This window comes from Oncorhynchus kisutch, linkage group LG20 (assembly GCF_002021735.2).
Source record: "Oncorhynchus kisutch isolate 150728-3 linkage group LG20, Okis_V2, whole genome shotgun sequence".
In the NCBI taxonomy this organism is placed as follows: Eukaryota; Metazoa; Chordata; class Actinopteri; order Salmoniformes; family Salmonidae; genus Oncorhynchus; species Oncorhynchus kisutch.
In genome coordinates this window covers 21,751,929-21,779,344 of record NC_034193.2, presented here as the reverse complement: position 1 = coordinate 21,779,344, position 27,416 = coordinate 21,751,929, and the positions used below count along the sequence as shown (strand labels likewise).

Genomic DNA, 27,416 nt, shown 5'->3' with positions numbered 1-27,416 from the left:
TAAAAAATAGGATATTGTGGCGAATTTAACCCAACACTTAGTGACATCGTCAAGGTGTAACAGTTAAGGTCTTGGTTTTGACGGTCGCTGAACTTGGGATCGAGTCCCGGTCAGGGCTACACCCTGAATTCGCTACACTGGCGTCAGAAGTGGGAGGTCGGTCGTGTGGCAATCGGGGGTGTGTACACGTCAGGAACTTTGTTATAGAGAATCGTGGGGACACGTTCTCACAAAGAAGGGGGTAATGTAGCCACCTCGACAAGAGATGCATAACAGTTAAAGTGTTAGCTTGACAGTCGTTGGACGCGGGTTCGAGTCCCTGTCAGGGCTTCCCTACAATATGAACAAGAAAAGCAGCAGAGATGGGTATTCAATGACATAGGCATCAACAGCAAAGATAAGATATTGAGTATGAAAAGTGTGTGGATGGTAGAAAATATATTTGAACATGGGTTGTACTTGGACATACTAAGTTTCAAACATTTGAAAGAAGACCATGACATGAAGCATCTGCAGTGTGAATACTATATACAGTAAAGGCCTATTATTATATAGCCTTAACGTATTTCGTATGCTGCTGGTTATTAGTTATGCAATACAAAGGCGATTTGAAATAGGCTTAAACTAGACGTTTTGGAATTTTTCCTGAAACGACTATCGCCGTCTTCACATTGACGAGGTTCAGTCGAAACGATGCGAAGGGGGCGGATACAGGGAAGTAGGCCTATCATCTTCTGTCTTTGCGGTAACATTGTTGTGGAACGACGTCACAGCTGGAAAAATGAAGGTGCAGAGGCAGCCATTAATGGAGGTTCTGTAATCATTTTTTCCCAAATAAATACTAGCGGAAAACTTCCATGGCAAGAGCTACAAGTCAAATAGTGAGTATTGGCTCTTTCATCCGAATTTCAATTTGAAGCCGTTGCTCAAGATGTATTGTTTGGCGGCAGTTTGACAACATTTTCGATGTGTTAGGCCCTCATTTAAAACAGCGCAGCAGTACGAGGACCTCTGACTAGCTAACCAAAACATTTCGACCAGTTAAGAGGAATAGTCGAAACGACCATATGAAAATATATTTGCACCTTGGTGAACTTCTAGTGAAATGGTTTGAAAACGTGCCCCAATGTATGGATGGAAATGGTCGCTTTAACTGCTTTTTTTCGTCCTTATTCTATCCAGTTTAGCCAATCCATTTTCACGGATTCCAGTGCCAATGGGCTGCATTGGCTAACCTAGCATGAGGACGAAAATTGCCGTTTAATGAAATACTGCTAACGTTAGCTAGCTAGATTAAATCTTCTCGATTTGACAAATTGTAGTGGGACAAATAGTAACTAACGGTACAAGACGCGGTCCATCCCTTTGAGGTTCCTAGCTAACGTTACGTTTTCAAACCTTTTTTTCACTTCAAGTTCACGGAGCTTGTTTGACTAACAGTTAGCTTGTTGGTTTTGTTAGCAAATAGAAACATTAACTTAACGTTATAGCTAGGTAGTTTTACATTGTTTGAAATGTGGTAACGTTAACGACTACGTAGATACTTTCGGCTATTCTTTTGGCTAAATTAGCTAATTTGTCAATGAAGTTATCATGCTAGCTCGCTTTACTTTTAGCTAACGTAAGTGAGTTGAATTCCAGGTTGTTAGCCAGCCAACTTGGCGGTTGACTATCCAACACAGTAACTTTGCTAACCGTTGCTACCAAGCAAAGGGATTGCGAATTAGATCATGTTTTCAATATTTAGATTTTTAAAATGGCTAACGTTAGCTATACCGCTAGTGGGCAAGGGCTAACGTTAGCTATTTGGAAAGTAACTTGATATCTAGATGGCTGTGTCAACTTACTACCACTAGTTAATTAGGTAGGACGCTAACTTGTTGATACTTGAAGCGTCAGTTCTAGAATTAGCCGATGATGCTAACAAACTAGTTGGTTACGTTAGCAGACTGAGACCCATGTAATGTCGCATCCTAGCTGCATAACCGAATCAATACGATGTAACGTTAGGTAGTTCGCGGATGGATAAGGAACCAATCTGGCCACACCTTGTTGTGTGTCGCGGTCGACGAGCTACAGTAGCTGCTCGCTCGAGATTTAATTTGTCCGTGTTCGGCTAATAATAATAATAAATGTCTCCCTTTTGCTAAACTGCCTAACTAGCTGAAAAAGCTAGTTAGCTTCTAATTTCCCAGCCTATACTGGGTAGCAAGCTAACGTTCGTATGTTAACTCAGTTTACAATTTTGGATTGGAAATTTATAAAATCTAAAGCGTTTCATTTGGCCGGTGATAGGTCTTTAGATAGTGCTTGTATGTTTGCCATTTTAAAGATTCTGAATATTCGTGATGCTTGCTTACTAAAAGAAACAACCGTTGGGCGTCCTCGCTCACATTCGCAAACTGTTATCCAATGCTAATTTGTTTAAGATTAGCTAGCTAGTTAATGACAGGATGGTAGGCGGGATGCTAGTTAGCTATTTGCTTAGGAACATGCACCACATGATATAATTGAGCACCAGTCAATAAAAAAAAATATATATTGTCATGAATTTAATCGTATAAGCATTTGGTGTCGTCCATTTGACGTCTCACTGGAGGACGTAAGTGGGATTTTTCTTCCAGGGAAAGGGTTGGGTCAGGAGTTTATCTACTTCACATTGTCTTGTCAACTAGATAAATCTCCACCCCTTGTGATTAAATTGCCCCATAGTGAGCATAAGGTATGAGGTCACTTACTGATCATGATGACCTAAATAGCTAGATGATTCAAGAATGCCTACGTTATATTGATGTCATTTTTTGTTGCCTTGAAGTTTTGCCTCATCCTCAACTAAGCATGTCTTGAGTGGAACGAGCCCAAGGTTGTAAATAGAACATAATGCTCTTCACCTGTGCTCAGACTTGGGCTTGGAGCCCTGCCAGGCTTGGAGCCCTGCCAGCTATCCTTATTTTCAAACACCTAGCCAACCTGTCTTCCAGACATGACAAAATGTATAGAAACAACACATGACTCAAAAGTGCAAAGGAAATACTGTCCCCTGACAGTGGGGATTATTTTTTTAACCTTTATTTAACTAGGCAAGTCAGTTAAGAACAAATTCTTATTTTCAATGACGGCCTAGGAACAGTGGGTTCCTAGGGGCAGAACGACAGATTTGTACCTTGTTAGCTCAGGGATTTGAACTTGCAACCTTCCGGTTACTAGTCCAATGCTCTAACCACTAGGCTACCCTGCCGCCCCAAATTAACATGTCTTTATTAGATTCTCTCATGCACATGTCGACAGTTTGGTACAGTGTGCTTTCCTGCACATGTCTAGGTTGAGTTAGCCTGCCTCCTTATGGGGCCCTCAGACCCTCCAGAGAACAGAGTTTGAGCTGTTTTTTTCACACCTACACTCTTAAAGAACTGTAACTGAACATGGCATAGCGTAGCCCTTTACACTCCTACCCATATACAATTTGAAAATGGCTGATATGTGTCTAAATTGGCTGTACAGTAAGATATGCTATACAGGACTTCAGAGCTCAGGGTTTGCGCTTCCTGACAGACGTTCTGAACTTGAGTGCTGCACACCGCAAGAAGTTGCCTCCATCCCTCCTGCTTATTGGAAACGGTTGTAATAGTTTTTCATCTGAGTGAGGGAAATGTTGTTAATTAAGAGGAGTTGATGTATTTGGAATGATGAGAGGTTGAGGATAATAAGTACCTTTGTCATACAAGCAAGCCAAACACCCTTGTGTCCAAATGTGCATTTCACATTTCTATATCATAAAACTCAAGTAATATACAGTGTCAACGTTTATGATCACTACGTTTGATGTACTGTTAAAAGATGACATGGCTTTATACCTTGGGTCATTCTGAACAGAATGAGTCTGTTTGCTGTATTGTGAAGAAAATTTGACCACGCATCTGAATGCCCTCATGACTCCATTCTATGCGCACCACAATTACAATCTGCCTCTATGAATTGCCTTGTGACAGCCTAACAATGTAAGATCCTATTTTCTAATGTTGGCGGTATTACTAGCTTTCAAATGATGCCCACCTTACCCAGATTGCGATTTCTACTGGACTGTTTTTGGATTGTGTTAACAACATTAATTGTGTGATGTAGGGGATACAGGGCTATGTTCCAAACAAAACAAGTGTGCATGCTCTAGTTCCTCAATGGCACAGTTATGATCGCATTATTCTTATCATGTTACTGAATGTATCCAGTAGAGGTTGACCGATTAATCGGAATGGCCGATTTAATTAGGGCCGACTTCAAGTTTTCATAACAATCAGAAATCTGTATTTTTGTACACCGAATAGTCCGTTTTTTAAAACGTTTTTTTTTTACATTTAATTTTTTACACCTTTATTTCATCTTTATTTAACTAAGCAAGTCAGTTAAGAACACATTCTTATTTTCAATGACGGCCTAGGAATGGTGGTTAACTGCCTCGTTCAGGGGCAGAACGACAGATTTTTACCTTGTCAGCTCGGGGGATTCATTCTTGCAACCTTAGTTAACTAGTCCAACGCTCTAACCACCTGCCTCTCATTGCACTCCACGAGGAGACTGCCTGTTACGTGAATGCAGTTAGCCATGGTAAGTTGCTAGCTAGCATTAAACTTATCTTATAAAAAAAAAACAATCAATCATAATCACTGGTTAATTACACATGGTTGATGATATTACAAGTTTATCTAGCGTGTCCTGCGTTGCATATAATCGATGCGGTGCGTATCGTTGCTCCAATGTGTACCAAACCATAAACATCAATGCCTTTCTTAAAATCAATACACAGAAGTATGTATTTTTAAACCTGCATATTTACCTAAAATAAATCCAGGTTAGCAGGCAATATTAACCAGGTGAAATTGTGTCACTTCTTTTGCGTTCATTGGTCGCAGAGTCAGTGTATATGCAACAGTTTGAGCCACCTAATTTGCCAGAATTCTACGTAATTATGACATACATTGAAGGTTGTGCAATGTAACAGGAATATTTAGACTTATGAATGCCACCCGTTAGATAAAATACGGAACGGTTCCGTATTTCACTGAAAGAATAAACATCTTGTTTTCGAGAGGATAGTTTCCGGATTCGACCATATTAATGACCCAAGGCTCATATTTCTGTGTGTTATTATGTTATAATTAAGTCTATGATTTGATAGAGCAGTCTGACTGAGCGATGGTAGGCACGAAAGCATTCATTCAAACAGCACTTTCGCGCGTTTGCCAGCAGCTGTTTATGACTTCAAGCCTATCAACTCCCGAGATTAGGCTCGTGTAACCGATGTGAATTGGCTAGCTAGTTAGCGGTGTGCGCGCTAATATCGTTTCAAACATCGCTCACTCTGAGACTTGGAGTGGTTGTTCCCCCTGCTTTTGTGGAGCGATGGGTAATGCTGCTTTTAGGGTGGCTGTTGTCGTTGTGTTCCTGGTTCAAGCCCAGGTAGGAGCGAGGAGAGGTACTGAAGCTATACTGTTACACTGGCAATACTAAAGTGCCTATACGAACATCCATTAGTCAAATGTTAATGAAATACAAATGGTATAAAGAAATAGTCCTATAATAACTACAACCTAAAACTTCTTACCTGGGAATATTGAAGACTCATGTTAAAAAGAACCACCAGCTTTTATATGTTCTCATGTTCTGAGCAAGGAATTTAAACTTTAGCTTTCTTACATGGTTTCTTACATTATATTGCACTTTTACTTTCTTCTCCTACACTTTGTTTTTGCATTATTTAAACCAAATTGAACATGTTTCATTCTTTATTTTGAGGCTAAATTGATTTGATTGATATATTAAAAGAAGTGTTAATTCAGTATTGTTGTAATTGTCATTATTACAAATAAGTTTTAAAAAATCGGCCGATTTCATCGGCATCGGCTTTTTTGGGCCTCCAATAATCGGCATTGGCTTTGAAAAATCGTAATCGGTCGACCTCTAGTATCCAGTGTATTTTCAGATTTCGTTATCAACAAATGTGGCAAAAAGTACAGTCAAATGTAAAATGCACATAAAATCAATTGTAATGTTTGGATTGAGTCTTATCAGGTGAACGGTTGTGTACTCACTATTAGTCACATTTTTTCCATAATCTCTAAACTGTTCCCTTTTAATTGCTACCATGGTTATGCATCTGCTTTCAATATTTCTTCTGTTAGAAACATTTCAATTTAGCCCTATCCACATAAACCTTTACACTACACACATCGCACCGAATGTGGATTTCCCATTCATCTACCGATTGTTCACTGCACTGTTGACGTCTGACTGCAGACATTTTCATGCGTTTATACATGTGAAGACAGTGAAAACTGATTTTATAAGTACTCTCGGCAGGAAAACACTATTGGTGTGTTTGAGACAAGACATTAAACATCAACTTTGATTGGTCACATACATGTGTTTAGCAGATGTTATTGCTGGTATAGCGAAATGCTTGTTTCTAGCTCCCAACAGTGCAGTAATATCTAACAATTTCACAATACACACATCTAAGTAAAGGAATGGAATTAAGAATATATAAATATTTGGATGAGCAATGTCAGATCGGCATAGACTAAGATACAGTATATACATATGAGATGAGTAATGCAAAATATGTAAACATTACAGTGACCGGTGTTCCATTATTGAAGTGGCCAGTGATTTCAAGTATGTATATAGGGCAGCAGCCTCTAATGTGTTGGTGATGGCTATTTAACAGTCGGATGGCCTTGCGATAGAAGCTGTTTTTCAGTCTCTCGGTCACAGTTTTGATGCACCTGTACTGACCTCACCTTCTGGATGATAGCGGGGTTAATAGGCAGTGGCTCGTTTGGTTGTTGTCCTCAATCATTCACATAACTGAGAATGATTGAGCAAAAAACTTGATGATTTAGATGGCCCCAAGTCTAGACAGACAATCATGCCTATGCTGTGGGTAAGTCACCTAATGTCGCCCCTTTCTCCTCTACCTTACAGTATGATGTTGTGCCCATTCAATCCAGCGTTGTCATCTGTTCCTGCCCACATCCATCAATGGTAAGAAATCAGCCCGACTCCTGCTCGCCACTTGGTATCCCAGGCGCAAGTAGCAGCCACTGTCCTAGCATGGATGGCCCCACCTCTGAGTCCCGGGCTCCGGGCAAGCCTACCAGCCAGGGCTCCGAGCTCCGGCAGGCCCCCCAGCCGCGCAAAAAGAGGCCAGAGGACTTCAAATTCGGCAAGATACTAGGAGAGGGCTCGTTCTCAACCGTATGTAGCCTGCATTCCATTTTTACTTACGAATTAGTCTCAGATAGATGGTGTTACACGCAAGCATTTTTGTAGTCATATACTCCAGTGACTCAAATTCAATTAATGTTTATTGTAAAGGAATGGCTGAGTAGTTTCAATGGATTTTAAATTAGCCTGGCACCTCATTTACCATGGTGATGAAGTGGTCTACTGCTTTAGTTGTAGAAATATATTTTCTTCAAACATTGTATCTTTTTTTTTTCTCTAGGTTGTCCTTGCAAGAGAACAGGCAACTGCAAAAGAATATGCAAGTAAGTTGAAATGTAGGCATTCACGTCGAACTCCGCTTCCATGTGCAATACCTGTTTCTCTTCAATGGTATTTTCTCAGGTTAAGGATTGTCAGAAGTGCAAAGTTTCTGTTTATCGTGTTTTCTTTTCTGCTATTTACCCTCAACTTCACTCCTAACTTTTCTCTCTTCCAGTAAAAATTTTGGAGAAGCGGCATATTATGAAGGAGAACAAGGCACAGTACGTGAAAAGAGAAAGGGATGTGATGTCAAACCTAGATCACCCATTCTTTGTCAAACTCTACTTTACATTTCAAGATGATGAAAAGTTGTGTATCCTTTACTAAGACGAGACCACGATGACTCGAAGCCTGGCTGCATCATCCACTTGCTTAGCAACTTATCTTGTCTGTATGATTAAAATGTTTTGTCTCTTGTTTGTGTTCCTTTGACGTGTATTTTTCCTTAACACCTTGCTATCAGATTTTGGCCTTAGCTATGCTAAGAATGGAGAGCTTTTGAAATATATTCGCAAAATCGGTTCTTTTGATGAGACCTGTACTAGATTCTACTCGGCGGAAATTGTTTGCGCACTAGAATATTTGCATGAGAAGGGGATTATTCACAGGTAGGAAATGTCTGAACCGGTAAGCCTGTCATATGTTACAGGATATTCTAGTTCAATTTATATAATACATTTTAACATGACATTTTACAATATTTGTATGAATAACTAGACTTGTAAACTTGCTGCCACTTAACCCAAATGAGCCCCTCGTGCTATGCCATATTTTGTTATTGAAAATGTAGGTTGACCTAGGTTCCCTCACATTTGCTTATTTTGTCTTTCAGAGACCTTAAACCTGAGAATATTTTACTGAGCGAAGACATGCACATCCAAATAACAGACTTTGGAACAGCAAAGCAATTATCTTCCGATAGCAAACAAGGTAGATGTTTATCAACAGGAAGCAATAATTGCAATTTATTCCTCCCTGAACATTCCCTTATTTGATGTTTTTAGTTTAATACCCAAATTTGATCTCTTTACCGTTTTGATCAGTCACGTCCTCTTATTGTTTTGCAGCGAGAGCGAACTCCTTTGTAGGAACTGCGCAGTATGTGTCTCCAGAGCTGCTGACAGAGAAATCTGCTTGCAAGAGGTAACTGGGATTCGAGCATGGAGGACCTCTTCATAACTCACTCTGTTTTCTTCTACTCCTTTTCAGTGTTGTGCCAATGCATTGGTTTCCCATGCAGTTAGTGAATGTCTGTCCTTCTCCGATAGGATATCAGATTGATATCAACTGGTTGTGTGTTTCAGCTCTGACCTCTGGGCCTTGGGATGCATAGTCTATCAGCTGGTGGCTGGGCTACCACCCTTCAGAGCTGGGTAAGTAGAGCACGATGTCTGCTTGTGGCCTCTCTCACCTTTTTTGTTTTAGGCTAGTACTAAACTTGTGATAAACTCATCTGGATATTACGTTTTATGGAGCTGCTCTTACTTCTACTTCACAAACTGTCCTTCTGTGCTTACTTCCGACCAGAAACGAGTACCTAATATTCCAGAAGATAATCAAGCTGGAGTATGAATTTCCAGAGAAGTTCTTCCCCAAAGCGAAAGATCTTGTTGAACAGCTTTTGGTAGGTCTTGTTTTCATCAATATATTCAAAGTATTTCTGTAATATGAGCACTGTAGTACAGGATTCTACAACATGTTATGGTGAATCTCTCGATTTATCCACAGACTGGATTAATAAATTGTAGTAAGATTAGAAGGCTATGGATCAGAATGTTCGTGTATATTAATGCGATTCTGTTTCTCTCAGTCACTGGACCCCTCCAAGAGAATCGGTTGCGAGGAGATGGGAGGGTACGACCCCCTGAGGGGACACCCGTTCTTCGAGACCATCTCCTGGGGAGACCTCCATGTGCAGACGCCACCCAAGCTCACCCCCTACCTGCCAGCCATGTCTGAGGATGACGAGGACTGCTATGGAAACGTGAGACACTTCCACCCATGCTTAGAACTTGGCAACATGAAACTTGGCCACCGTGTCATATTGGCTTGTGGTGATTTTTCAAGAATCCTGTTAATTCATAGGATCTATATCTTTGTGCCATGTAAAAGCCCATGCAATAATCCAACTAACCACCTTCTGCCCCCATCTCCTGTATTTCCCCAGTATGACGACCTCCTGAGCCAGTTCAGCAGCATGCAGGTGGCCCAGTCCAGCTCGTCCCACTCGCTCTCCACGCCTGAGACCATTCCCCCTGCGCCGCAGAGGTCCAGCAGCAACATCGAGCAGTACATCCACGACCTGGACAACAACTCGTTTGAGCTGGACCTGCTGTTCTCCGAGGAGGAGAAGCAGCTGCTGCTGGACAAACAGACGAGTGGAAACCCCTGGTGAGCCCCACTCTGAGGAACTCTCTCATTGCAATTATTATTTTTTTTAAATTTGGTTTGACCATGAACATTTGACGTTGGAATGTACATTGATAGTTTGAAGTGTGTTGTAAGAACTTTTTTGTTTACATTGCTTAGCTTTGCTTGGAAGTACTTGCTCATAACCCTTACAATTACTGGCTTACGCAGGCACCAGTTTGTTGAGAATAATTTGATCCTGAAAATGGGCCCAGTGGATAAACGGAAGGTGAGTGGAAGCCAAACTTTACATCACATCTCCAGAGTTTTCATAGTAAGTAAGTTCATAAGATTATCACTTTGAACTTACAATGTTTAGTTGTTGACAATGAGGAGCAGTGTTTGTGTAGTTTCACTTGTTTGAGCTGGAGAAAGCTGATTCGAGGTCAGCAGCGAAGGGGAATACCACCTCTGGTGTGTAATGCCACTCTCTTAGAACTAGCCCCCTCTGGTGGTGATCTCATGCCATGTCTCATGATTCCATTGCAGGGCCTGTTTGCTCGACGGAGACAGCTGCTCCTCACTGAAGGGCCACACCTGTACTACGTGGACCCTGTCAACAAGGTCCTGAAGGGGGAGATCCCCTGGTCCCCTGAGCTGCGTCCAGAGGCCAAGAACTTTAAGACCTTCTTTGTCCACACGGTAAATGTTAACTGCAATTAACACTTATTGACGACACTGTAATGACTGTAGAAAAAAGTACACTGGCAAAAAGCAACAGTTTGTAGCTTCAAACTGACATGATCACAAACTCTGGTCTCTTCTGACTATATTGACTCTCAGCTTTTAATGTTTTTTAAAAATTGATCTTTGTTGGCATTTATTTACAGCCCAATCGAACATACTATCTGATGGACCCGAGTGGAAATGCAGACAAGTGGTGTAAGAAGATCCAGGAAGTGTGGAGAAAGATCTATCACAAGCACCAAAATCTTGGCCTATAGGAGAGCAGTTCCTCCTGCGCCACTCCTTCCTCCTAGCTCTGAGGCCGATCACGGAGCAGAGTAACACCCTCCTGAGTGCCCTTCACAGCAATGTAAAAAAAAAAAAAAAAAAAACTATTTTAGAGACGCTAGCATCTATGGCATCTAGACCTTGTTTATTTTCCTTCTCTGAAATAAGCAGAACCAATAGGGAGAAAAAAAGACCATGGGATTTAAGGTTTGCTTTGCTTGTTCTTTGTGCTCTCTGTGAGGCTTCTAAATGCATTTTTCCACGTGTTGATGTGACTGCTTCCATGCACATCGGCATCTTGTATATTCTGCAAGGGAAAGGGAGAGGACAGGCTTGTCTGTATAATTCCACTGGCATAAGGTACCATTCGGACCACCTGAGTGCAAGGACTGGTTTCCTTGTTCAACCACAAAACACAATCCAGCATCACTTGTATACCAGAGCCTATCCCAACACTTTATGACACTCAACCCAGTTCTTAATCCAACATTGTATGCCTCTGTGATCAGACCTGAACTTCACATACTCCATACTTAGAGCAGACTATTGCCTGGTTCAGTATCGCACTGCAACCAGGCACTAACCAAATAAACTATATTTTTAGTCTGACCCCCATTGTCCAGAGTATAATATTTTAATTGGTTTTCAAGGCTCTTCGTACTTAATGATTGCAGTTCAGTTTGGGTCTGTAGGTTAATGTTTCGGAGTGGATCGCTGGTCCCCAAAGTGAGGCGTAGCTCTGCTTCAGCATTGGTTCTCCATAGACTGAGACTGAGGACAGTCCCTAATAGTAGATCCATTACATTGCCAATACGGGGTAGGTGAACATGCCACTAGCTTGTACTCTCTTATCATAAGACCTGCTTAGCTTTCCTGCACGGCCAGTTTTGTAGCTCAGCCTTGTCTGCTTCTCTCCCAGGGCACTGGCGATGTAGTTTTATTAAAGTTAAGGTGAGTATTTTGACTGCATTGGCAACCATGGCTAATATTATTGAATTATTTGGCTGTTCTTTACCATTCACTGGCTATTTCTTTGTGGTTTGAATACTTTTAGTTTTTTGGGGGTGGGGATTGTCGTTTCATCTTAAGTATGTCCTGTTTAAATCTAATGCTGACCACCATGTTGAACAGCTTTGGTGATAAGGAAAGCATCAACAGAGCATTACATCCATAATACTATACTATCATTTCTTGGAAGCAATCACAGTAAAGCTGTAGTCCCAGGGCAAGTTGGCAGCTTTGCCTTGTTTGGGTTATCAAGGTTCATTGGGAGTGTTCCTATGGTTTTTCTACAACGTGATACCTGGCCCAATTATGGCCCATGTATCAAGCGATTGATTTGCCTTTTGTGACTGGAGCGAGTGAATAGTAGCCGCAGGCCTCTGGTTTGGGCTGAACGTGCTTTGATGTCAGCTAAATGGTATCTGATCCAAATAAGAGATGAAATTGCTGTATCTATCTCTCTAAAGTAAGGAAACACTATAGAAAGTGTTTGCTCTCTTGCTAGACTTTTTTTTTTTTTTTTTTTTTTTTTTATCAAGTTGGGCGGCAGTCGGTTACATTGTATGTAATACTCTACCTGGTTTGTAACCGACTAGAACTGTGATGTACAGACAATGTATTATTGAACTCTGAAGCAAGAAATGCAATGATATTAGGATACAGTTTTTGTATTTTTATTCTTGTATAAGGTTATTTGATGGCTATTGTTTAGCCTCTAGTTCATTCTGTGTTATTTAAATTCTAATATATGAATCATATTTGGATTGAAGTCATGTTCAGGGGCCATGTTGTGTATGTATTGAGATGTAAAGCCTTTGAATGTGAATAATTATTGTAAACTATAATATTTTACAGCTTTTTTTTCTTACTATATCATATACATTTTCTATTTGCTCAGTAATTTAATCATATTTCTGATAATTTAATGAATCTGTTCATTCTCTCTCTCTGATTATTTGTGCGCTAGGTCAGTAGTTGAATGATGAATTTTCCACGTAATGCTTGGTAGTCCAGTAATTAAAGCATGTAGGGATTTAGGCATACAATAAAACCATGCCTCTTGTCTTCTGTTACAACCAGACATAATACATTTGTATTATTTCAGCAGTCATGCATCTGTCCATCAGTTTTCTGCATAGTGTTAAATTGATACAATATAAAGGCTTGCTATGTTGGAATTTTAAGTAGGTCTACTGTATCCTGATTTCAATAATGTTGTGTACATTGATAGGAATGTTATGTATTTCAGAGATACGTTTGACAGTTTTCTGCCCTTTGCTCACTGCATATTATGCTATAAGTGGTGTGGTAGGCCTCTAGTAGATGGAGGAAAAGGAGTGTTATCGCCTGGGGTGCATTCAGTTCGATTAAACGTATGCTGCGTTTCGTAACTGCTTGTACTGAACGACACGGCCCCACGTTCTTGAACCTGTTCTTTTTATAGCTGCTCATGTCTTGAACAAACTAGGTGTCAAACTCATTCCACAAAGGCCTGACTGCAAGTTTTCGCTCCACCTTTGTACTTGATTGAATTAAGGTCACAAATTAGTAAGGAAATCGCCTCACCTGGTAGTCTAGGTCTTGGTTGAAAATAAAAACGCTTCGGCTCGCCGTGGTGAGTTTGATACTCCGGGACTATGAGGTGCGTTTGCGCCATTTGGATGTTGTGTCTGGAAGCAATGAGTGATTTATTTAACGGGCAGCGGTGCATTTTGAATCCACAACCCATCCCCTCTTTTTTTAACTGGTCGTTCAGAACAGCACTTTTTACGTTTTTTTCGTACTGAACGCAGCCCAGTGAATGGCGTGGAGCCTACTGGAGAGGAAAAGCTTCCTGTCAACAGCCTCACCCAGTCATACCGGAGGGCGTAGAAGAGGGGATGGCAGAAAACAGCTCCGATACTTGTGGTTCCGTTTATCGGAGGTGTTTGACTCATTCTACCGGGGGAAAAACCCAGTCAACCAGTAACGGGGCATCCAAATGGGTTCGATTGAACGTGGGGGGAACGTATTTCTTAACAACACGACAGACGCTGTGCCGAGATCCGAAATCATTTCTGTACCGACTGAGCCAGGCTGACCCCGACCTCGACTCTGATAAGGTAATGTTAGCCGAGTTAGCTAGCCTTCTCCGGGTTTTTTGTGTCAATGGTGAATAATTCAATGTCTGTGGGTTCGCCTAACTAGGTAGTCTGCAAATGTAATGGTATAATGTAGTGAAAGGTATATTTTATGATCGAGTGCAAACGACTACTAGCTAGCTAGTTTATTAACGTTAATTCCAGATTCCGACAGCCGTCAAACGACGTACACTACATGACCAAACGTATGTGGACACTTGCTCGTCGAACATCTCCTTCCAAAATCATGCGTATTAATATGGAGTTATGGTCCATCTAAAGCAGCATGTTGGTACATTGCTGTGGGGACTTCCATTTAGCCACAATAGCATTAGTGAGGTCGGTTATGATGTTGGGCAATTATTCCTGGCTCTCAGTCGGTGTTCCAATTCATTCCGAAGGTGTTTGATGGAGTTGAGGGCAGGGCTGTGTGCAGGCCATTCAAGTTCTTCCACTCTGATCTCGACAAACCATTTCTGTATGGACCTTGCTTTGTGCATGGGACATTGTCATGCTGAAACAGGAAAGGGCCTTCCTCAAGCTGTTGTCACTAAGTTGGAATCACGAAATTGTCTAGAATGTCATTGTATGCTGTAATATTAAGCTTTCCCTTCACTGGAACTAAGGGGCCTAGCCCGAACTGAAAAACAGCCCCAGATAATTATTCCTCCACCACCAAACTTTACAGTTGGGGCTATGCATTGGGGCAGGTAGTGTCCTCCTAGTATCCGCCAAACCCAGATTTGTCCGTCAGACTGTCAGATGGTGAAGCTTGATTCCACCACTCCAGCAGACGCTTGGCATTACGCACAATGATCTTAGGCTTGTGTGCGGCTGCTCGGCCATGAAAAACTATTTCATGAAGCTCCCAACTAACAGTCCTTGTGCTGACATTGCTTCCAGATTTTTACACCCTGCAGCGCTTGGGGGTCCCATTCTGTGAGCTTATGTGCACTTACCACTTCATGGCTCAGCCGTTGTTGCTCCTAGATGTTTCCACTTGAAAATAACATTACGTAGAGTTGGCTTGGGCAGACTTGTTGGGAAGGTGGCATCCTATAACGTGCTACATTGGTAGGCACTGAGCTCTTCAGTAAGGCCATTCTACTGCCAATGTTTGTCTATGGAGATTGCATGCATCTGTGCTCGATTTTATACACCTGTCAGCAAATACCCGAATCCTCTAATTCGAAGGGAAGGGGTGTCCACATACACACACACACACGTATCTAGTTGGTACTGTTAGCTAGCTAGCAGGAGAGCAGAACTGGTTCTCTAGTTACCAAGGTAGCTACAAACATTGTAAAGAGTTGGTTGATACAACGTAGACTAACTAGAATTAGCTCAAGGACATTTAATGATCATGCATTGTCATCTTAGCTTCCTGAAATGGCTCGCCAGTCGTCCCCTCCAGTGCTGTCTTTACTCTGACTACTTGTTACAATGCTTGGGTGTGCCTATATAAATAAGTCTTAACAATATAGCATATTACCTTATTGAAATTTGTATTTTCAGTTCCATAATTAATTGTATTTGTTTTTTGTATTGGTGACCATGTCCAGTTTAAGGACACTGGTATTTTCCATTGAGAATTAAACATCAATTGCTGCCAGTGTTTTATGTTAATAACAGCTTTAAGTGATGGGTCGAACGGTCTTTTTGGTGAACCTCGGGAAACCGAATCGCATCTGTGAAAGAGCCGTTCAGCTGTGATTTGCATACAGCTACTTCTGCTTTTTGAGTTTAAAACAATGTTTTTCTGCAGATATGTTCATTATTTTTTACCTAAATGTGGTGAATCCTCACTGCAGAAACAAATAGTGGGGAGTGTGAAAGTTTATTTTATTTTTTGCAGGCCATTTTAAGAATTTTACCAGGTAAAAATGTATTTGACTGCACATTTCAGGGGGTGACATAATGGTGGCCTAACTTTTTGTGCTTTAAATTGTAGATTTGCAATGTTTTTAAATTGTAAGTTCAACCTGAGCATGAAAAAACAAAATAGCTTATTTCCTAATTAAACTACATTCATATTTACCTTGAATGTGTGTATTTAAAGACAACGTTCAATTTGACAAATGTAATTGTTACTACAAAGTAGGATACAGTCTCAAAATATGTTTTTTCAGTCAACCAGATTTCATAGCTTTTGGCAATGGCTCACAGAATTTGTTTTGGTAATCATTTGTCCCCCTGTGTTCCTGACCAAGTAGGAAGGTTAATGAAACAATATATTTTTTTAATGTGTCTGAGTGCTAGTATAGAAAGAACGCTGATTTGGATAGGCAGTGTTACAATCGTAACGTTTTTGAGGAAAGGTTGTTATTGTGGACGCATTTCAATTATGATTGTATACAAACTTTCTGTGCAAAGCTAACTTTAATCAAGTGCTTAGGTGATGTATAATTGGTTTCTTTTCTCTGTCAGTAACTTACTCGTTCTAAGCGTAACGGACATGATCAATGACTCACTAGTCTGCAACACTGTATCACATGATCAAATGTTCATGCCCATTCTATTGCTTCCGAAGTGTGCTTGTTTGCAAACAAGCTATGTTGTTCTGCTAACTGGAGCATTGCATAATTAAGTTCTTAAAAATCCATACAATTTCACCGGTCATGCTGAGTTTGTTTACTTCCTTGAGGGTACCCTGTCATTGACAATATATCTGTGTGGTCTGTCCTGCACGTGCTTGTGAACTGCAGCTGTCAAGCCTGAGGTGATTGTCGATCTGACAAGAAATGTTTATGAAAGTGCAAACCCTGCACCAGGGGTAGTTTATATTTTAATTAAACCTTTTTACTATTTCACATAATGAAAATTAAGATGAACCCTAAATAGGAAAGACCTCAGCAAAATGACATATGTCAAGATACAGTAGAGAGAAGGAATGAGTCCAGCTAGCTCAAACAAGGGAATGACATCAGTGTATCAATCACTGAGTCTAGGTTTAGAGGTATTCACTGAGTCTACAAAACATTAAGATCACTTGCTCTTTCCATGACACACTGACCAGGTGACTCTCGATGAAAGCCATTATCCCTTATTGATGTAATTTGTTAAATCACCTTTAAAATCTGTATAGATTAATGGGAGGAAACAGGTTAAAGGATATTTTAAGCCTTGAGACAATTGAGACATGAATTGTGTATGTGTGCCATTGAGGGTGAATGGGCAAGACGAAAATGTGTCTCTGAATGGGGTATGGTAGTAGGTGCCAGGCGCACTAGTTTGTGTTAAGAACTGCAACGCTGCTGGGTGTGCACCGGTTTCCCGTCTGTATCAAGAACAACATGGGCCAGCATCCCTGTGGAACGCTTTCGACACCTTTTATAGAGGGGGAGTGCAACTTAATTAGGAAGGTGTTGCTAATGTTTGGTGTGTGTGTGCATGCATACATACATGCAGTTTGTGGGACTAGTAACAGAGAGACTGACTCAGATGCTGTTGAAATGCAGTTCTTGAGGAGGAACGATTTGTGTACATCTTGCCAGCCAAGGACGACCAGACTTGGGTGGCTGCAGGTCAAGTTGTTCAGTTCCTGTGTCATTTTGTGGACAATATAGGGACGGGGTACTGTTTCACAGAGCCTGTGCTGGCAGATTAAAGGGTGTTAGATCAAAACAAAGCCTCATCTTAAAAATACACTTTTTTTAACAGTGTTTTCTGTTACTCAGTAGGTGATAACATCTGTACATTTTGAAATGGAGTGCAGTGTCATTTGGTACATTTGAAATGGAGTGCAGTGTCATTTGGTACATTTGAAATGGAGTGCAGTGTCATTTGGTACATTTAAAATGGAGTGCAGTGTCATTTGCTAACTGTCTTTTGGGTCCCTGTCACATCCATAACATTTTCCTCTAGTGTTATTATGAAAGTGCAAATATTTCTGATTGATGTATGCCACACTGATTTGCAATGAAAATCCGAGATTTTCAAATGAGGAATTGTAAATGCATTTTTTTTTACCACATTTGGGCTTTCATGGGACTCACAAGTACACTTTAATAGCCTATGCAATAACTATACAATATACTGGTTATTTCTTGGTTCTTTGAGGTACAGTGCATTTTCAGATGAAGACAAAAGTATTATGATGACGTTTGGTGAATATATCTTTATATAAACACACATTTTGCACAGTCACACATAATTGTACAATTGTGGCCAAAAGTTTTGAATGACACAGTTTGTATGATGGAAATTTGCATATACTCCAGAATGTTATGAAGAGTGATCAGATGAATTGCAATTAATTGCAAAGTCCCTCTTTGCCATTGAAATGAACTGAATCCCCCCCCCCCACCCCCCCAAAAAAAAATCCGCTGCATTTGAGCTCTGCCACAAACGGACCAGCTGACATCATGTCATTGATTTTCTCGTTAACACAGGTGTGAGTGTTGATGAGGACACGGCTGGAGATCATTGAGGACAAGGCCGTCATCATTGCTTTGCACAAAAAGGGCTTCACAGGCGAGGATATTGCTGCCAGTAAGATTGCACCTAAATCAACCATGTATTGGATCATCAAGAACTTCTAGGAGAGTGGTTAAATTGTTGTGAAGAAGGCTTCAGGGCGCCCAAGAAAGTTCAGCAAGCGCTAGGACCGTCTCCTAAAGTTGATTCAGCTGCAGGATCGGGGCACCACCAGTACAGAGCTTGCTCAGGAATGGCAGCAGGCAGGTGTGAGTGGACCTGCACACACAGTGAGGCAAAGACTTTTGGAGGATGGCTTGGTGTCAAGAAGGGCAGCAAAGAAGCCACTTCTCTCCAGGAAAAACATCAGGGACGGACTGATATTCTGCAAAAGGTACAGGGATTGGACTGCTGAGGACTGGGGTAAAGTATTTTTCTCTGATGAATCCCCTTTCCGATTGTTTGGGGCATCCGGAAAAAAGACAAGGTGAGCGCTACCATCAGTCCTGTGTCATGCCAACAGTAAAGCATCCTGAGCCCATTCATGTGTGGGGTTGCTTCTCAGCCAAGGGAGTGGGCTCACTCACAATTTTGCCTAAGAACACAGCCATGAATAAAGAATGGTACCAACACATCCTCCGAGAGCAACTTCTCCCTACCATCCAGGAACAGTTTGGTGACGAACAATGCCTTTTCCAGCATGATGGAGCACCTTGCCATAAAGTAAAAATGATAACTAAGTGGCTCGGGGAACAAAACATCGATATTTTGTATCCATGGCCAGGAAATCCACGGCCAGACCTTAATCCCATTGAGAACTTGTGGTCAATTGTCAAAAGAGGCGGGTGGACAAACGCAAACCCACAAATTCTGACAACCTCCAAGCATTGATTATGCAAGAATGGGCTGCCATCAGTCAGGATGTGGCCCAGAAGTTAATTGACAGTATGCCAGGGCGGATTGCAGGTCTTGAAAAAGAAGGGTCAACACTGCAAATATTGACTCTTTGCATCAACTTCATATAATTGTCAAAAGCCTTTGACACTTATGAAATGCTTGTAATTATGCTTCAGTATTCCATAGTAACATCTGACAAATATCTAAAGACACTGAAGCAGCAAACTTTGTGGAAATTAATATTTGTGTCATTCTCAACTTTTGTCCACGACTGTACATTTTCCTCAAGTGTATGTTTATTTTTTTATTTATTTTTTTCATTGGTTTTGTGTGTAGCCAAGCCTTACTTTCAAAGTGGCTATTAATATTTTACCTTTAGACTTTGAGATTCACCGACTTTTGCTAATGTGTCATTCTCCCAAGAATGCCTGTCCATATGTCACATCCATAACGCAAGTTGTTGTTTAATTCAATGATACTACTTACATGTTTGTAATTTTGTCTACTCTTCCCCTATAGGGTTCTACAAATATACACATTAACATTTTCATTTATGCTTGATAAGTCAATTCTGTGAGACATTTTGTTTCTCATTTTGTGTGCAAATGTCACATCCATAATGCCTTGCTCTTTCTAAGCATTTTGAACGAAGAGCCAAATAAGCATACTTGTTTACTGGATGGAGTGAAATGAGCCGGCTCACCGAAAAGACTCGGAATGCCCGTCACTACTAGTGTTTTTATGTTTCCGTCAGGCTTGTGACACTAAATACTTGTGGCGAGCAGAATTAACAACCTCTGCATCATTCAAGACTGTTGTTTTAAGGCTTGAACGCAACAATGGCGTTTGCTTGCCGAGAGTACTTGTGAACTGAGTGCAAACTGATTTTACATGTAGAATCATGTGAAAATGTTGGTAGTCATGGCCTAGATCCGTGTAACAAGTACATTTGGATCGCCATGCTTGTTTCACCCTCGTTGGCGCTAGATATCAGCAGACAATCCAGTAGGGGCTGGAAACTATAGCGAGCTTCGATTGGTCAATAGCAGAATATTTACATAATGTTCAGCTTTCTCCAACTTTGGTCCCTCCCTGTTCATGCTCCCTTAGCCATGCTATTATCGCCCAATGGTCCCCTTCCCACATAGCTTCCCTTCATTGAAAATGAATGGGGCTCCTTTGTTTCGCCCCAATGTGCTACGTGGATTTCCGGTGTCAGATGTCAACAGTGCGCTGAACAAACAGGAGTTCCACATTCTGTGGGACGTGTGCGACCCAGTCCAGTTGGCTATTATGTCAATAATCTGAAAAGTACCCAGGGCCTTGAGTTGGCTCCAAGTCAGCTGGTCCATCAGCCGTGGCCCAGTGAGAGACGGGTGCCGGCCTGTGTAGATGGAAACAGAAGTCTGAGCTTTTTGGCTAAAACACTGGGGTAAATCCTCAATGGAAATGCGGCATAAGGGATTCAGACTACTGTATGGCGAGGAATGAACCAGTGCCCAACTGCGTTGGCTAACTGGTTTGAATGCTTGCATGAATGACATTCCAGCCACGTGTGATGAATTTCCTATTCATCCGCTGGGCATAGAGGAAGAAGCAGTTGTGTATGGGCAGCACCAGTTGGTGTGATGCTGCTCACACACAATGATAATAATGAAATGCATGCACTTGTTTTTTCAAGGTTAACGTGAGTTAATGTAGACCAATATTGTTCTGCTGTGACATTTTTTAAATGAGAAGAATGCTAGAAGAGGTAGGCCTAGCTACAAATAAGATTGTCATGCAATTTAGATTTTCTTGTCATAGTGCAAGGGAAGTTGACGGACAGCTGAAATAAAAGCCAGATAGAAAATGGCAAAAATAAAGAAATATTATTTTGCTGTCTTTGTTACTGTTTCTAATAGGCCTAGTAACCTGCCCTGAAAATGCCGTAATATCCAACATATCTCTCTCCTTTTTGTCAGTCTTGCTATCCTTTCTCCCACTTTAGCTCTGTTTTTAAACATACACACACACTGACTGCCATCCTTAGTCCCCTTCACCCTCTGGCTGTGTGTCTGGTCTGTAAGGAGCAGCTTGTGTGGATGTCTCTCTCACTGGCTTAGTTCATGTTCTAGCCTTTTTCCAAGTGTGGTGGGGAGCCAAGGGATGATGTCACTCCCCTCCCTGAATGGGCTGTATGCTTGTATTGGGTGAGAATCAGTGGCCTCTGTTCTAGGGTTGGGCATTTTGAAATGATTACACTATTATATCGTTAATTTTGTTTGCATATCCGGATAGTCGGAATGCGTGTTTAAAAAAAAAACATTTTTCGTCAATGGGGACTTGCTCGCATGCCCCTATCCACATTGACGGGACCGCAGTGGAGAAGGTGAAAAGCTTCAAGTTCCTCAGCATACACATCACTGATAATTTGTTATCGTGTGTGGTAAAGAAGGCGCAATAGCGCCTCTTCGACCTCAGGAGGCTGAAGAAATTTGGCTTGGCCCCAATAACCCTCAACTTTTACAGATACACAATTGAGAGCATCCTGTTGGGCTGTATGGCAACCAAGAGGGTGGTGCGGTCTGCCCAAGAGTTTGCCCTCTGATTATCTGCCCTCCAGGACACCGACAGCACCCGATGTCACAGGATGGCCAAAAAGATCATGAAGGACAACAACCACCTGAGCCACGGCCTGTTCACACCCCTATCATCCAGAAGGCGAGGTCAGTACAGGTGCATCAAAGCTGGGACAGAGAGACTGAAAAACAGTTTCTATGTCAAGGCCATCAGACTGCTAAATAGCCATCACTAGCTGGCTGCCACCTGGTTACTCCACCTTGCACCTTAGAGGCTGCTGCCCTATATACATAGACATGGAATCATTGGTCCCTTTTTAAAGTGACTAGTGTTACACTATTAAATGTTTACATACTGCTTTACTCATGCGTATCTACAGTATTTCAGTCAATGCACTCTTGACATTTCTCAGTTATATAAGTTATATATTCCATTATTTTACTTTAGATTTGTGTGTATTGTTACATACTACTGCACTGTTGGAGATAAGAACACAAGCCAGTGTTGAAGGGTGGAACTGCAGTCTGAAATTCGGAGTTCCTGTATGTGGGCATTCCTACATCTGCATCCTCTTTTTTTTTTTTTTTGCTATGACTTTGGTAGTGTAACGACCCTGGGTTTATAAGCGCGGAAATCGACCGTGCCGCATGAGCATGCTTTTGCGGCAAAGTCGATAGCGCGCCGGATCTCGGGCTCGAAGGTTAAGGGTTCGAGACCTGCTCCCTGCTGTTTCATTACAGTTCATAGGCAGTGGCGCTCCATACAGTAGATGGTGGTAATTCACCATAACGTGTAATGCCAACCGCTGATAAACCCCACAAGAAGAGGCAGGGTCGACAACGGTAGCAAGCTATAGCTAGTAAACACCGGTAGTGTCCTTTGCCCCCGGGTGTCGGGCATCGTTTTCCTGCAATTCTGTTAATGTTGAGGGCAGGTGTTCGGCATGCAGGAGCAAAGATGACTCCGGTATAAAGGAGGTGTAGGCGAGCTAGCACACTGTGTCCCTCCGCCTTCTGTGCTAGCTGGAAACGGGGGCGACCGGTAGACTGTCCCCGCCTGTCGGGCACGGTTTTATCTGGAACACGGTTGAGTTGATGCAGGAAGGCCCCAAATTGCGGGCTGCAGTTGTACACTTGGGCGTGTCTGATACAAAGTAGCCAAACCAACCCGCAAGTTGGACAAACTTGTTGCTGTGAGTGTCTGTCTTGACTGCATTAAATATTTTTTTTTTAAAGAAGCAAGCTAGCTACACTAGCCAGTTAAGTTAGTGAGCCAGCTATCAAGGCTAATTGAGGCTTTTGCTGCGCTCCTCGCGTCCTTGTCTACCACTCATATTAAACAGCCTACCTGTGGGTTAATCATTTTAGCCTACTCATTTAGCCAACTTAATTGTAATTCAATTTTGCATACATGGAGCCTCTTGACAGTAGTGCTGCTTTGATTGATCAACAATAACAAGCTTCACACGGGAAAGTGTGTAGGCTACCGGTACTTATTGTTTATGGGGCACACTAACTTGTTTTACTAACATTTTGTAATGTCATGGTCTATCCCTGTATGTAGCAATGTCACAGAGATAATTTAATTTTAGACAGCCTTTTCATTGAAATGGGCCTAAAATCTTTGTCAAAAATAAATGAATATTGTAGTATTCGAATAACCGTGCCCAATGCCCATCCCTACTCTGTTCGTCCATCTGTCAGCAGCAGTTTGCATGTCACTTCTCCCCTCCGCCTAGGGGGGGAACTACTCCAGAATATTTTTTTTGCTTGACTCCCAAAACAAGCTGAAACGGCTGTGTGCGCATACACGTTCAAACCACCTCATTATTGCAGTCCTACTTGGAAGACACATGTTGCTTTCTAGAGCGGACTGGCATGAGCATGATGCTGCCCATTTAGCTTATTAACTTATAAAGGCCTATTTTGTATGAAAATAGGTGAGGTGTATGAACTAGAATATTCCTGCTGGGCGCAGCCTTGACAGATCCCATTGGATGATGCAGCGCACTCTATGCAGATGAGCCTGTTATTTGCCATGTTTATAGGCTATAGCCTATTCGGACGGAATTAGTACAGCTGCGGCCGCTGAATACCCGGTACGCGAGATTGTGGTTGTCAACAAAGCAGCATGACAGAAATGTAATGCTAGTTTTCGAACTACCGGTAGTTAATTTTGAAAAAATATAAAGTGATCTGTGCATTTGAACAACATCAATACACCTATTAAACTTTTGGTATGTCAAAAACCGAATGAACACTGCTGCACATGCTGCCATTGTTTTGAACAGGATAGATTATACTATTTAGAACGAGCAGACAGCTCACGAACGAACGAGAGCATTAGGGAGAACGCCACAAGCACGCAAATGCAAGTGAAAACTTTATCTAACTTAATGTTAAAAAGCATGATGCGCTAACCAGTTAACGTTCATTCTGAAGTAACTTCATATTTCCGGGTTAGTTATGCGTTTAAAAAGTCTTGACATTGGCATGGGAGCTAACTATATAGCTAGCTAGCTGCTTAACAAATTCTCTACTTCGCACAATTACTCTAGCTGGCTCATTAATTTGATTATGCTTTGATACACCTGCTTTTATGCTGTTATAGTCTGCACATGTTTGCCCTGTCACCTACAGTAGAACCTGACAAACCACATTAAAATTGCTCATGCTTTTTTTGTACTACTAGATCCGCGATGTGAAGGCTCTAGCTAGTCAATCCTTCGACTCTTGTTCGTTGTAGTTGTCTGGTTTCAGGTCCCAGGCTTCTATGATTTTTATTTATTTACAAGTTAATTACATTTTGCTTTAGGTTCATCTGATAGACCAGATCTAGTCACGTTTAGGTTCCCATCTTCAACCTACGGTCACGTGCGAGAGACTCTTTGGGAGGAGACTAGAGCGGAGCTCCAGAAGTTCTGACTGATTGCACCAGGACGGTCCATTTACTTTGTGCTCTTTGCTATGGGCAGTTCCCCCTCGTAGCAAATGGCTGGCAATTCGCGCACGATCTGCACGGCCTTTGCGCCCACTGAGGCGGAGCTGCCGCGGCTGGCAGTCACTGAGGGTCAGTGTATTAATAGTAACTGAACAACATATTTTGCACAATATATGTTTGTAATAAGGAACATGTGCGCATTGTACCGTACTTTTGAGCATTTAAAACACAATCCACGAATTCTCCAAACTGCCACCTGTGTTTTTTAAATTTTATTTATTCAATTTGCACTTATGACAGCAGCTTGGAGTGGAGGTTTTTGTAACTGGGCGTGAAGATGTTTCAAGGTCATGTCTAGACGATAGATAATAGGCTACACTAATAACTCGTGCTTGGCTGCCAAGCAGCCTATATGTGTCCCCATAATATTTAAATTGTGGAATTGACATAATCATTATTTTAGCGATCCATGGTAGACTTTCGTCCTAATAAATAGATTTTTAGCTGGTAAACAGTATTTGCGTTTGAGACTGGATGAGGAAGTGAACTTGCCCTTTCCAAAACGTTTAGCTCAGTCGCTTTGCGATCTATTGCCTAGGAAATTAACAGCCAGGGTTTCATTAAATAAACTATAGGCACAATACTTTTAATTGCACATTTAGGCCTAATTAAACAGACATTTGGTAAATTTCAATTCACTGGCACAATGTATACAGAACAAAAATATAAACAACATGTAAAGTGTTGATCCCATGTTTCATAAGCTGAAATAAAATATCCCAGAAATGTTCCATGCGCACAAAAATCGTATTTCTCTCATTCTCTTTAGTCCCTGTTAGTGAGCATTTTTCCTTTGCCAAGATATTCCATTCACCTGACAGTTGTGGCACATCAAGAATCTGAGTAAATTGCATGATCATTATACAGATGGGCCTTGTGCTGGGGGCAATAAAAGGCCGCTCTAAATTGTGTATTGTTGTCACTTGACACAATTCCACAGATGTATCAAGTTTTGAGGGAGAGTGCATTTTGCATGCTGACTGCAGGAATATCCACCACAGCTGTTGCCAGAGAATTTAATGTTAATTTCTCACAAATGTTGTTTAAGAGAATTTGGAGGCACATTCAATCAACCTCAAAACTGCAGATCACATGTAACCATGCCAGCCCAGGAGCTCCACATACGCTTCTTAACCTGCAGGATTTTCTGAGACCAGTCAGCCGGACAGCTGATGAAACTGGGTTTGCACAACGGAATAATTTCTGCACAAACTGTCAGAAACAATCTCAGGGAAGCTTATTGCGTGCTCCTCATCCTCACCAGGGCCTTGACCTGACTACAGTTCAGTGTCGTAACAGACTTCAGTGGGCAAATGCTCACCTTTGACAACTGGCACACTGGAGAAGTGTGCTCTTCACGGATAAATCCCAGTTTCAACTGTACTGGGCAGACCGCTGTGGGTGAGCGATTTGCCATTCATCCACTGCTATCACCTCTTGTTTCAGCATAATGCACAGCCCTGTGTCTCAAGGATCTGTACACAATTCCTGGAAGCTGAAAATGTCTCACTACTTCCATGGCCTGCATACTCACCAGACATGTCACCCATTGAGCATATTTGGGATACTCTGGACCGACGTGTACAACAGCATGTTCCCGCCAATATCCAGTGACTTCGCACAGCCATTGAGCAGTGGGACAACATTCCACAGGTCACAATCAACAGCCTGAGCAACTCTATGCGAAGGAGATGTCGTGCTGCATGAGGCAAATGGTGGCCACACCAGATACGGACAGTTATTATTATTATTATTATTATTTAATTTTTTTACTTAAAGTAGGGGCGTGGATATATATATATTTTTTTATATCTGTGGCCAACCGATGCGTATCTGTATTCCCAGTCATGTGAAATCAATAGATTAGGGCCTAATTAATTTTTTGTAAAATTGACTGATTTACCTTGTAACTCGGTAAAATCTTTGAAATTGTATGTTGCCGTTTTATATTTTTGTTCAGTGTAGAATAGTTTTGCCATACTCATTGATAGTCTAATCCTATACTTTTGGTGAATTTACGAGGCATTGTGAGTATATAGCCTGTCTGCCTGCCCCCTTCTCTCTCGCTGTCGCCTGCTCTTTCGCTTCACTATGAAAGATGAGTGCATGTTCAGTCTTCGGTCTGTTGCGTGTGGAGTAGTTTACGCTAGCCTACTCATTGATTAGCCCCTACGTAATGATCTTGCGAAACTATTGTAAGCCAAGAAATTGCGAAATAAAGCTTTTGATTACCAATGCTCAGCTCTGATTGTCTGCTTGGTGGCCTACTTGTCTAGTTATGCCCTTCCCCTAAGTTTATTTGCTGTGAAGGATGCAAGAGTTTGAGTAGTTGCCGTTGGCTACTTCCGAGAACACTCTCCTCCGTTGCAAAAATGCTGATTCCTAGGAGCCGAGAAGTCTTCCTAGCGGAATCTATTCTTGACACACAGAAATGGGAGTCGACACGGGGAATCGACGGGCAAGGAGTCGAAGAATCAATTATTTTGGAGTCGACTCTCCACCACTACCTCCGCC

At 41.6% G+C, this 27,416-nt stretch overlaps 2 protein-coding genes across 7 annotated transcripts in view; both read left to right on the top strand.

Annotated features, from left to right (window-relative positions):
* The first annotated feature begins 234 nt into the window (after window positions 1-234).
* On the top strand, window positions 235-12,958 carry pdpk1b (3-phosphoinositide dependent protein kinase 1b). 2 transcript variants are annotated; one of them, XM_031798972.1, is made up of 14 exons: window positions 235-366; window positions 6,979-7,251; window positions 7,502-7,544; window positions 7,718-7,855; window positions 8,006-8,150; window positions 8,375-8,472; window positions 8,610-8,685; window positions 8,847-8,915; window positions 9,070-9,166; window positions 9,353-9,526; window positions 9,710-9,933; window positions 10,123-10,180; window positions 10,441-10,593; window positions 10,782-12,958. In XM_031798972.1, the coding sequence occupies exons 2-14, from the start codon at window positions 7,036-7,038 to the stop codon at window positions 10,893-10,895; spliced, it is 1,605 nt and encodes a 534-aa protein (XP_031654832.1). In that variant the 5' UTR covers window positions 235-366; window positions 6,979-7,035; the 3' UTR covers window positions 10,896-12,958. The 2 variants fall into 2 exon arrangements, with proteins under 2 accessions (XP_031654832.1, XP_020309293.1); XM_020453704.2 differs by having other exon boundaries at window positions 237-881.
* A 523-nt stretch (window positions 12,959-13,481) lies between these two features.
* kctd5b (potassium channel tetramerization domain containing 5b) overlaps window positions 13,482-27,416 on the top strand; it is a 34,192-nt gene continuing 20,257 nt past the window's right edge. The window contains exon 1 of one of the 5 annotated variants that reach the window (XM_020453702.2): window positions 13,482-14,009. In XM_020453702.2, coding sequence (XP_020309291.1) covers window positions 13,788-14,009 — 222 coding nt within the window. In that variant the 5' untranslated portion in view covers window positions 13,482-13,787. The remainder of the gene's footprint in view (window positions 14,010-27,416) is intronic. The other 4 variants (XR_004204416.1, XM_031798974.1, XM_031798973.1 and 1 more) reach the window with 4 other exon arrangements.

Coding starts and splice junctions, on each gene's coding strand:
- pdpk1b (XM_020453704.2), top strand. CDS start 858: ATGGCAAGAGCTACAAGTCAAATA. Junction 8,151..8,374: donor GAGAAGGGGATTATTCACAG/GTAGGAAATGTC, acceptor TTTGTCTTTCAG/AGACCTTAAACCTGAGAATA. Junction 10,181..10,440: donor GCCCAGTGGATAAACGGAAG/GTGAGTGGAAGC, acceptor ATTCCATTGCAG/GGCCTGTTTGCTCGACGGAG.